Here is a 12,550-nt window from a genome sequence, read left to right on the forward strand (position 1 = left end):
CGGCTTCCTCTTCCTCCTCCTCATATTCCGAAGCACTGACAGTGGCAGCTGGAGGGCCCGCCTCCTCACCTGGCAATTCACCATCTGAAAGCAGGAAGGCACAAGAGTAGCTTTAGAGTGAGGACAGGGCGGCAGCGAGGAAGGCATGAGTGCTGACATTCACCGCATTGGTCGGACAGTGGCAAAGGATGCTGATCTCATGCGCAAGTGGCACGAGAGAGGTCCAAAAGGTGATGCCCTTACCATTGGTGCCCAGAACAGGGTCGGCATCTCCACTGGCGATGGGGCCAATCAGCCGGCCTGCCATAATGCGCTCCACATGCTGGTCAAGGTCGGAGAGCTCTTTGAGGTCAGGGCGGCCTCCCCCGGTCTCAGTTCGGTTGCGCCGGTTGTGCGCCACCTTGGCCTGCAAGAGAAAGGACGGCCTCTAAGTACAGTGTGTAGCCAAGATCTTGTCTGCACTGCCTCCCATGGTCGAATAGCTTGTACAGTGTGTAGCCCTGATCTTGTCTGCAATGCCTCCCATGGTCGAGAGCTTGTACAGTGTGTAAAGTGCTGAATGTGCAAGTGATTTTTATGCCAGTCCCATAGCTGCTGGATGAGGGCTGGCCATTAGGGCTTTCAGGTCCCTTTGCCCATAAAGTGAGGTGCACATGCAAGGATGAGGAGGACACTGGAAAGGGTACTCACCTTGACAACCCGAGTGAGGTCAACATAGAAACATAGAGATAGGAACAGGAGTAGGCCATTCGGTCCTTCGAGCCTGCTCCGCCATTCAATGAGATCATGGCTGATCTTCGTCTGAGATCATAGCTGATCTTACCAGTTCAGTACCCCGTCCCCGCCTTTTCTCCGTAACCCTTAATCCCCTTAGCCTTCAGAAATATATCCAATTCTCTCTTGAAAATATTTATTGAATTAGCCTTCACAGCCCTCTGTGGCAGGGAATTCCACAGGCTCACCACTCTTTGAGTGAAGAAATTCTTCCTCATCTCTGTTTTAAATGATTTGCCCGCTATTTTTAGACTGTGGCCCCTGGTTCTGTGCTCCCCGGCCATTGGAAACATTCTCTCTGAATTCAGCCTGTCCAGGCCTGCCATAATTTTATATGTTTCGATGAGATCCCCTCTCAATCTTCTAAACTCCAGTGAGTACAAGCCCAAACTATTTAATCTCTCTTCGTAGGTCATTCCCGCCATTCCAGGTATCAGCCTGGTGAATCGCCGTTGCACTCTTTCCATGGCAAGAACATCCTTCCGCAGATGGGGCGACCAAAACTGTACACAATACTCCAGATGCGGTCTCACCAGCACCTTGTACAGCTGTAGTAAGGTATCCCTATTCCTATACTCGAACCCCCTTGATATGAAGGCCAACATACCATTTGCCTTCTTAATCGCCGGTTGCACCTGCATGCTCTCCTTCAGTGACTGGTGCACAAGAACACCCAGGTCCCTCTGCACTTCCCGATCTCCCAATCTATTGCCATTTAGATAATAATCTACCCTCCTGTTTTTACCCCCAAAGTGGATAACCTCGCATTTATCCACATTATAGTGCATCTGCCACGTATCCGCCCATTCCCCCAACCTGTCCAAATCGCACTGTAGCCTCCTGACATCCTCATCAGAGCCCACCCCTCCTCCTAGTTTAGTGTCGTCAGCGAATTTGGAAATATTGCATCCAATTCCCTGATCCAGATCATTTATATATATTGTGAACAGCTGGGGTCCCAGGACAGATCCTTGCGGCACCCCACTGGTCACTGCCTGCCACTCCGAAAACGAGCCGTTTATTCCAACTCTCTGTTTTCTATCCGCCAGCCAGTTCTCTATCCACGTTAATACTTTGCCCCCAATTCCATGAGCCTTAATTTTGCATGATAATCTTTTGTGTGGAACCTTATCGAAGGCTTTCTGGAAGTCAAGGTACACCACATCCACTGGCTCTCCCCCATCTATTTTACCAGTTACTTCCTCAAAAAATTCCAGCAGATTAGTCAAACACGATTTACCCTTTGTAAATCCATGTTGACTCTGTCCGATCCTTTTCCCATTTGTCAAGTGCTCCGCTATTTTATCCTTAATAATGGACTCTAGCATTTTGCCCACAACCGATGTAAGGCTTACTGGTCTATAATTCCCTGCTTTCTCTCTACCCCCCTTTTTAAATATTGGGGTAACATTAGCTACCCTCCAATCCACGGGTACTGTTCCCGAGTCAATGGAGTTCCGGAAGATGATCCTTAGAGCATCTGCTATCTCCAGGGCCACCTCCTTAAGTACCCTAGGATGTAGTTTATCAGGCCCCAGGGATTTGTCGGCCTTCAGTCCCCTCAACTTACCCAACACCATATCCCTAGAGATACTAATTTCTGTCAGCTCCTCCCTCTCATTAGTCCCTATGTTTGCCGATATTCCTGGGAGGTTATTTGTGTCCTCCTTTGTGAATACAGAACCAAAGTATGAGTTTAATTGGTCTGCCATTTCCTTATTCTCCATTATATATTCTCCCGAATCGGACTGCAAGGGACCGATTTGGGATTTTACCAGTCTTTTCCTCCTGATATACCGATAAAAGCTTTTGCAGTCTGTCTTTATGTTTGCTGCAAGTTTACTTTCGTATTCTATTTTCCCCTTCCTGATTAATCCCTTTGTCCTCTTTTGCTGTATCCTGTACTGCCCCCAATCTTCCGGTCTGGTGCTTTTTTTTGCCAGTTGATATGCCCTTTTTTTTGATTTTATGCTGTCCCTAATTTCCCTCGTTATCCACGGTTGAGTCACCTTTTTAGGTTTATTTTTATGCCAAACCGGTATAAACATGTTCTGGAATTCTTCCATTCTATCTTTGAATGCTTGCCATTGTCTCTCCACTGTCAATCCCCCCAGAAACACCACCCAATCAATCTTACCCAATTCCCATCTCAGACCCTCGTAATTCCCTTTATTTAAGTTCTGGACCTTAGTCTCTGATTCAATTTCCTCACTCTCCATCTCGACTGAGAGCTCGATCATATTATGATCGCTCTGACCCAAGGGGCCTCGTACAAGATGATTGCTGATAAGTCCCTTCTCATTGCACAATACCCAGTCTAAAATGGCCTGATCTCGAGTCGGCTCCTCGACATATTGGTCCAGATAACCGTCCCGAAAACATTCCAGGAATTCCTCCTCCTCAGAATTTTTACTAATTTGGGTAGTCCAATCAATATGTAAATTAAAGTCACCCATGATGACAGCTGTGCTCTTATCGCACGCTTCTCTAATTTCCCTTTTTATGCCTTCCCTCACCTCCATATTACTATTTGGAGGCCTATATATCACACCCACTAACGTTTTCCTCCCCTTGCTATTTCTCATTTCTACCCATACAGATTCCGTTTCATCCGAGTTAATATCCTTCCTTTCCATTGCATTAATCCCCTCCTTTACCAGCAATGCTACCCCACCTCCCCTACCTTTTTGCCGATCCTTCCTAAATATTGTATATCCCTGGATGTTAAGTTCCCAGCCTTGCCCACCCTGCAGCCACGTTTCTGTAATCCCAATCAAATCATACTTGTTTACCTCTATTTCCACAACTAATTCATCCACCTTGTTCCTAATGCTTCTAGCATTAAGATACAAAGCCTTCAGGCTTGCTTTTTTCACACTCTCATTATGAATTAGTTTGGCCCTTTGTGTTTCTCTCCTTTGCTTATTGCTTCTCACCTTTCTACCATCTATTTCTGACTTCATATGACTTCCCTCTTTTCCACTACCTAGGTTCCCATCCCCCTGCCAAATTAGTTTAAATCCTCCTGAACCGCCCTAGAAAATATTACCCTGAGGACATCGGCTCCCTCACAGTTCAGGTGTAGACCGTCCCCTTGGTACAGGTCACTCCTCCCCAAGAACTGGTTCCAATGCCTCAAGAATTTAAATCCCTCTCCCTTGCACCACTGTTCAAGCCACGTATTTAGCTTATCTATCTTACTCTCTCTAAACTTATTAGCTCGTGGCACTGGTAGCAATCCAGAGATTACTACCTTTGAGGTCCTACTTTTCAATTTAGCTCCTAACTCCCTAAATTCAGCTTGTAGGACCTCCTCCCTCTTTTTACCTACATCGTTGGTACCTACATGTACCACGACAACTGGCTGATCCCCCTCCCCCTTCAGAATGCTCTGCACCCGCTCCGAGACATCCTTGACCCTTGCACCAGGGAGGCAACATACCATCTTGGAGTCTCGGTCTCGGCCACAGAAACTCCTGTCTATCCACCTTACAATTGAATCCCCTATCACTATAGCCCTATCCCTCTTTTTCCCGCCCTTCTGTGCAGCAGAGCCAGTCATGGTGCCCTGAACCTGGCTGCTGGTGCCTTCCCCTGATAAGTCATCTCCCCCAACAGTACCCAAAACGGTAAACCTGTTTTGGAGGGAGATGACCGCAGGTGACTCCTGCACTACCTTCCTGCCTTGTTGAACTTCTTCCGGCATTGCACAGGAGTCCTGGCAACCACGCTGTTGGAAGACACCCTGTTGGAGACCTCCCTCCAGGCTTTCTGGTAGGCGCTGGGCAGCGGCCTCTTGCCACCTTCTGGGAACAGAACATAGTGCCTGCGCTCCACTCCGCCAACCAGCAGCCTCAGGTCACTGTCGCTGAAGCGCTGCGCTCTCTCCCTGGCCTTCTCCATAGCCCTGGGCGTTGTGCAGGTGCAGCTGAAGTGGTCAGGCCTAGGTTGAGGGCTGCAGTGTGCAGGGCGTGGCAGGCAAACAAATCGACCCTCCCCCTTTAAGAGCTGACCGGCGCCAGAGTGTCTGCTGTCAATCAAGAACTCGCCGCACCGGCGCTGCGCCCGGCCTCGGGGGTATCACTCAGCACCACCGGCTTAGCGCCTAAAGATAGTCGTGCATCGCCTGTTTTAGTGCAGCAGCAACCTCTTGGGGCGATGCGACTGAATATCGGCGAAGGGGGCGCGACTTTGCGCCGGGCGCAAACTTTAGCGGCCGCCCGACTTTAGCGCCCCAAAAGTGTCTATACTGAATTTCTAGGCCTATGAATCACTGTAATAGTCTGCAGACAGGCTGCGAACACATGTTCCACAATCCTTGTTTTTGATAGTTTTAAATTAGCAACCTAAAGCAGCACCAGAAAACTAATTTTAACTTCAGTTACTTGCTTGAAACACCAACGAGAAAAACAAATCCATTTATGTCTTTCTACACATATTAATAGTACATTTCTTAAAAGGTAATGTAGATCTACGAAGGATTTGATCAGCTTTCTACATGATATATGTTCATTAAGCTTGCTATGATTATTTGTGAATGTAAATATTGGCCAAACTGTATGTTTTATTTGACATAAACATATAGCAGAGGATATGTAATTTGTCTGTTAAAAGCACAACTGTGATCTTTCATTGATCTATGATATTAACTGGTGCGATATTGTTACAAGACGTTTTGAAAGTAACTGCAGAACTACCTGAACCAAAAAGTATATTTTTTGCCAACATTGGTTTTGTAAAACAAGGTAAAATTATACGGTACATTGTTCTACAACAGTTTTAGCAAATTAATGCTTGCTATGGTGTCATTTGTACGGCCCATACCAACTAACTAGCTTTAAATGGACAGTGCGTTATTTAATGTTCTTCATTTCGCAAATCTTTCAAAGTGTTAAGACGTGTACAGGAAAACTGAAGCACCTTCTCTAAACATTAACTGTGTTTGTTCCTCAGTTTTGATTCAAGGGTGTTTCGTCTTGTGCAGACCATGATTTTTACAATAGAGGAAATAAACAAGGATGAGACACTTCTCCCGAACATTACAGTGGGCTACAGGATTCACGATGATTGCGCGTCACCCAAGATTTCAACAAAAGTCGCTCTGGCTCTGGTTAATCGGCAGGAAGAGACGTATGTGGGACATGTCTGTAACGGGTCCCTCAATATCGCTGGTATTATTGGTTGCGATGGATCCTCACAGTCTATAGCAGTGGCAAGAACAATCGGTCCTTTTAAAATACCAATGGTGAGATTCGCCTGTTATCGCGATTACTCTCATATAAATGGAACAAAATAATTAATTGCTGGATATATATAGATTGCTATTTCTACATTTAGCTGTCAGCCCTGGCTCAGTGATAGCATTCTTCCCTCTGAGTCAGAAGGTAGCGAGTTCAATTCCCCTTCCACAGACTTGAGCACAAAAACTAGGTATAGTGCTGAGGGAGTGCTGTACTGTCAGCGATGCCATAATTCCGATGAGATAAACTGATATCTGCCCTCTGAGGTGGACTTAAAAGTGCACATGACACTATTTTGAAGAGATCGCCCAGTTGCCTTGGCCAAAATATTTCCTTCAACCAGCATCAGGAAAATATGTTTTTTCTGATCTTTATCACATTGCAGTTTGTGGGACATTGCTGTGCACAAATTGCCTTTTAGATTTCAACACGTTACAACAGTGGCTACACTTCAAATGTTGTTCATTGACTGTAAAGTGCGTTGGGTTGTCACGAGTTCGTGAAAGTCCCAATATAAATGCAAGTTCTTTCTTCCCTGCATCTTTATGTTGTTTCCTTGATGTTATCAAAGGGAAAGGGTGAATTCACTGTATCGCAAAATGTGCTATTAGGGTGACGTTTACTCTTTGTGATTTCAATTACTTTAGAATATTTGCAAGTGTGAAATATGCTTATGCCAATGACCTACTTCAATGTTATTTCCTGTTTGATTTAATGCAGGTTAGTTACTTTTCCACGTGTGTATGTCTCAGTAATAGGAACCAATATCCAACCTTTTATAGAACAATACCAAGTGACTACCATCAATCCAAGGCTTTGGCGCAACTAGTTAAGGGTTTTGGATGGACTTGGATTGGAACCATTAACAGCAACGATGACTATGGCAACTCGGGAATGAAAGCGTTTATAGAAGCTGCAGTGAATTTCGGCATTTGCATTGCCTTCTCCGAATCGTTTTACAGAACCGATCCTGCAGAAAAGATTACGAAAATTGTACAAGTGATTAAAGCGTCGACCACAAAAGTCGTGATGGCTTTTGCACCATCAGGGGATATGCACGTTTTGTTTGAGGAGATTTTACGGCAAAACCTCACTGGCATACAGTGGGTAGGAAGCGAAGCTTGGATCACAGCGGATATTATTGCTCCAGATAAAAGATCGAGGTTCCTTACCGGGGCAATCGGAACTGCGGTGCGTGCGGTAGAAGTTGCAGGTCTGCGGGACTTCCTGCTCAGGGTCCATCCTTCTATGTTTCCTGGGGATAGTTTCGTAAGGGAGTTTTGGGAAACGACGTTCAGATGCACTCTAATATTAGATAACAACAGAAGCCAAGTAGGTTCATCTGCTCGGCTCCCTCAATGCACTGGAAATGAAACTTTGAATGGAATATACAACGTCTATACTGACTCAACGATGTACGGAAGTTCCTACAATGTATATAAAGCAGTCTATACTTTCGCACACGCGCTGCACAACATGTTTTCGTGTGAAAATGGCAAAGGACCATTTATAAATAATACATGTGCACATATTTCAAACTTTCAACCGTGGCAGGTAGGGAATATACCCCATTTAACATCTTTCATTTCAACTGCAAAATAAGTTGTCTAACATAAAACAAAGCATATGAAATAACGTTTTGGAATATATTGTTCGAACGATATGATCTAAAAGTGTAAAAAACGCTGTTTACATGTAAAGTCCCTAAAGAAATGTGTCCCATTATTTTCTAAAGCTGCTCCATTACATGAAGTCCGTATATTTCACAACGGATACTGGTGAGAAGGTGTATTTTGATGACAGTGGCAATCCAGTAGCCGGGTACGACTTTGTAAACTGGCAAATGAATGAAAACGGTGTTGTTGAACTAAAGATAGTTGGATATTATAATGGGTCAGCTCCTCCGGGCAAAGAGCTGGCGCTGGATCCGAAGCACATTGTCTGGAGCGGTGGTGAGCAGGAGGTATGTCTGCCAATTGAAACTGGTTGTAATTTTACTGTATTTCATTATTGTTAGTGCCTAATCAATATAATAGGGAATAGCCCCAGAAAACCAATAGCTTGGCCCAGTTTACAGCCGTTTTTAAAGGGCGGATCAGGTTTTTCTAACCCGATGCTTCATGCAGGAAATTAACCAGATTTAGACAAGGTGAGAAGGGGTAATGTTAAGGCAGTGTGTGTTTGCAATACCGAAGTTCTAATTGTTCCCCTTGGATGACAAGACCGAGATATTTAATTGGCCCGCTTGGAGGAGAAGACACACAACAAGAGTTTGTCTGGAATGTGTAGTTAGATCCTGGCTGCCTGAATAATAAGTACTTCGCAACGTGTAATTTCATCCATTGATTCTGACTGTCAGGCTCCACTCAGAGCTCACACTACTGCTTTCAGAGAACAGACAGGGTTCACCCTCGCGGGTTAGGACCTTCTCCTCCCTCCTCCAAAATATAGTTTCTGACCACCCCAACAAGATCCTGTCCCTCCCCAACAAGTTCCTGGCCTTTTCCCTCCCCAAAAGCAAGTTCCATGCCATCCATCTCTGAGTTCCTCATTTTCCTGACTTTCTCCTCCCAGCTCCTGACCGCCTCTGCCCTTCCTCTTCGAACCCCTCTCCTCCCACTTGGATCCTCTCTCCTTTCTTTCCCTCATCCGATTCCCCTGACCTGCTCTGCATGGAGCTGAGTGAAGTGTGGCAGGGCAGGCCGCTGAAAGCGATGTCACTGAAAACAAACATGCAGATGCAGCAAGCAGTTAGGAAGGCAAATGGTATGTTGGCCTTCATTGCAAAAGGATTTGAGTACAGGAGCAAGGATGTCTTACTACAGTTGTTCACAGCCTTGCTAAGACCACACCTGGAGTACTGTGTGCAGTTTTGGTCTCCTTACCTAAGAAAGAATATATTTGCCATAGAGGGAGTGCAGCGAAGGTTCACCAGACTCATTCCTGGGAAGGCAGGACTCTCGTATGAGGAGAGATTGGGTCGACTAGGCCTGTATACACTAAAGCTTAGAAGAATGAGAGGGGATCTCATTGAAATGTATACAATTCTGACAGGGCTAGACAGACTGGATGCATGGAGGATGTTTCCCCTGGCTGGGGGGTCTAGAACGAGGGGTCACAGTCTCAGGATACGGGGTAGGACATTTAGGACTGAGATGAGGAGAACTTTCTTCACTCAGAGGGTGGTGAACCTGTGGAGTTCTCTACCACAGAAGGCTGTGGAGGCCCAGTCACTGAATATATTTAAGAAGGAGATAGATAGATTTCTAGACACAAAAGGCATCAAGGGATATGGGTAGAGAGCGGGAATATGGTATTGAGATAGAGGATCAGCCATGATCATATTGAATGGCGGAAGAGGCTCGGAGGGCCGAATGGCCTACTCCTGCTTCTATTTTTCTACGTTTCTATGTAACCACGGTTCCGTATGGTACTGCGCATGCCCGACCAGATTGAGTGCGCACGCGTGGTATCATGTTGAAATAAAATCAGTGCAGAGTCAAAGTTGCTGCAAATAATCACTCCATAATTTTAATCTAACTCAACGGGCTGGGAACCCACGGGATTGGGTGATATGCCGCTTTTGCTCCCCGGCCAATATTACTCACCCTTGTCTTCAACGGAGAGTAAAATGTGGCGTGGTGCAAAACCAGCATTTCACCCGTTTCTCGTCATTGTCCCGACCGCCGGGATAGGTTACAACTGCCTCCGGTCGCAGGGAGTGATTTAGGTCAGGTAATCTTTCAAAGCATCGTTTGATAAAATTCCACATAAGAGGCTGTTTAGTGAAATTAAGACGCGTTATATTACAGATGAATTGGTAACACGGCAGAAAAATGGCTGAAACATAGAAAACAGAGCAGGAGTAAGTGGATGCCCTTTTTTCTGATTGACAAGATAGAGTTAGCCGTGCAATCCAATATGCAGAGAGGCCCCGGTTCTCCTCTGAAGCACAGGTTAGCCCTTTATTCCCCCATTATTGTAGGTGGAGAAGGAAATCTGCGCTTGGAGCGTGCAGCTGCCGAAAGCCCTGGGATATTGTCAAAATTTGAGGACAACACCAAGTCAATGGGCATGTCAGACTGGAGAGCATGTAGGAGACTGCAAGGGGAAAGACTAGAGGCCTGGGCAGACATGTGGCAATTGTAGTTCAACTTATAAAAGAAACCAAAAGCATCAATAATATAGAACCTTTCACGTCCTCATGGCGTATTACAGAGCTACACTGCTAAGTAATTGTTTTTGAAGTGTAGTCCCTGTAGTTTTGCAGATATTTGGCGCTCAGCAACATCCCGCAAACAATAATGAAGCTAAATGACAATTTAATTTGTTTGTGATGATAATGATTGAGCGACAACTGTTAGCTAGCGGGTAGGGTGAGCTTCCCTGGTCTTCATAAATGACAGGACCTTAGTCAGTAAAACATATGAAGATCTCGGAATACGATACGAACTTTAACCTTAATTGTAAACATGCATTTTTACCGATGAAGACACAGATATTGATGTTACCAATAAGTGCTTGTTCAGTGTATCTATCAACATCACAAGGTAGATAATCTATCGCTTCCTTCCTTTAAGATCCCCCGTGCAGTTTGCTCTGAAAGTTGTTCTCCTGGAACAAGAAAAACGGCTCGGAAAGGACAACCTGTTTGTTGCTTCGACTGCACTCCCTGTGCGGATGGGGAGATTAGTAACACTACAGGTGAGTCGAATACAAATTTTATTTTAACATGTGTGATTCGGCAAGTGTCCTCAGAGATATCTAAAACTGAACTTCTTCACTATATAATGTTCTCCTTTCCCCTTAGACTCCACAGACTGCATCAAATGTCCTGTCCTATACTGGTCCAATGAGCGGAAAGATCAATGCATACCAAAGAATATAGAATATCTGGCTTTCACGGAAATCCTGGGAATTGTATTGGTGACTCTTGCATTGATTGGAGTGTGCATGTCTATAAGTATATCTGTTCTATTCTTTAGATACCGAGATACACCTCTAGTTAAAGCTAACAATTCCGAGCTGAGCTTCCTCCTTCTTTTAGCACTAACATGCTGTTTCTTGTGCTCAGTTACATTCATTGGCGAACCGTCCGACTGGTCTTGTATGTTACGACACACAGCGTTCGGTGTTACATTTGTGCTGTGTATTTCCTGCGTTTTGGTTAAAACCATCCTGGTGCTGATGGCATTTAAGGCAACGCATCCCAGCAGTAACAGGATGAAATGGTTTGGACAGAAACAGCAGCGTGTAAGTGTTTTCCTCCTGACATTCGTTCAGGGTTTAATATGTGCCCTTTGGCTGATCACTGCGCCGCCATTTCCCATGAGAAACACAAAGTATTACAGAGATATTATTATTTTAGAATGCGATGAGGGATCTTCTGCAGCCTTCTATTTTGTATCAGGTTATATCGGTTTGTTATCCTGCGTATGTTTTGCCTTCGCCTTTCTCGCCCGGAAGCTGCCAGATAATTTCAACGAGGCTCAATGTATAACTTTCAGCATGCTTATCTTTTGTGCCGTTTGGATAACTTTTATTCCGGCTTCTGTGAGTTCTCCTGGGAAATACACTGTAGCGGTGGAAGTGTTTGCGATTTTGGCCTCCTGTTTCGGATTGTTGCTTTGTATTTTTACTCCGAAATGTTACATTATCATGATAACTCCAGAGAAAAACACAAAGAAGTACCTAATGGGTAAAGGGATTGAAAAGTAGGTTTAAAGAAAGTTGGAAATTAGTGTTATAAATATTTGCTGCTACATTACATTGTACTTCGAGGACTTTATGTGGCATTCTGCTCAAAGCCTACAAATCGATTCAGTTATCAAGCTCAATATATCTTTTAACGTGATTCATCTTTTCTACTATATTGTGCTGGAAACGTCGACTTTAAAGTGTGGAATTAAATTTCAACATATAATTAATAAACATATTGGACTCCAACCTAATCTTTGGATTTTAATTCCTTTCCGCATTTAAGTATTCCCCATCCACGCATTTAACATTGATGTCACGGTACTGGCTCCGCCCTGTATGGCACTGAGTCGCAGATTTGGAAGATCTCAGTTTCAGTACTTTGTGACGAGTGAGCTGATCTTAGTCTTTGGTGTTAGCGGGTTTTAAAACTTGCTTCATGGTCCCATCCTACTCAGAGGAAAATAATTGATGTTGATATGATGGTGAGTTTATGCTTGATTGTTCAATCCTTGTTTACATGTGCGTTCACGCATTTGAAAGAGAGACGCCTCGCACACACCATGATGTGAACAGTTGCTTGAATAAAGAAAAGCACAAAAATACAAAACAATCTATTGTTCTTTTCCAAATCCTAGAGTAAATGTTGACGACATGAAGGGAAAATTGAAACGCTGTTTTCGCAAAGACATGATAAATGCAGTCGAAAATAACATGTTTACGTTTTTAGTATAGCAATTTCCCGTTGTGTTCAAAATGAGCAACACTGATTTTTTGGACGTATATGGACCTATTACCCAAAATAGAAATTGCGAATTGATAATCCAATCATTCCTCTG

General features: G+C 44.4%; 1 protein-coding gene across 1 annotated transcript in view; it reads left to right on the top strand.

The window, feature by feature from the left end:
• Positions 1-11,732, top strand: part of LOC147115417 (extracellular calcium-sensing receptor-like) — a 38,978-nt gene extending 27,246 nt beyond the window's left edge. The window contains exons 2-6 of the mRNA XM_085989411.1: positions 5,728-6,019; positions 6,735-7,568; positions 7,750-7,977; positions 10,595-10,718; positions 10,825-11,732. Coding sequence (XP_085845537.1) covers positions 5,728-6,019; positions 6,735-7,568; positions 7,750-7,977; positions 10,595-10,718; positions 10,825-11,732 — 2,386 coding nt within the window. The remainder of the gene's footprint in view (positions 1-5,727; positions 6,020-6,734; positions 7,569-7,749; positions 7,978-10,594; positions 10,719-10,824) is intronic.
• The last annotated feature ends 818 nt before the right edge of the window (positions 11,733-12,550 follow it).

The sequence above is a fragment of the Somniosus microcephalus genome, chromosome 6 (assembly GCF_052327205.1).
Source record: "Somniosus microcephalus isolate GS21.2 chromosome 6, FLI_Smic_1.0, whole genome shotgun sequence".
NCBI lineage: Eukaryota > Metazoa > Chordata > Chondrichthyes > Squaliformes > Somniosidae > Somniosus > Somniosus microcephalus.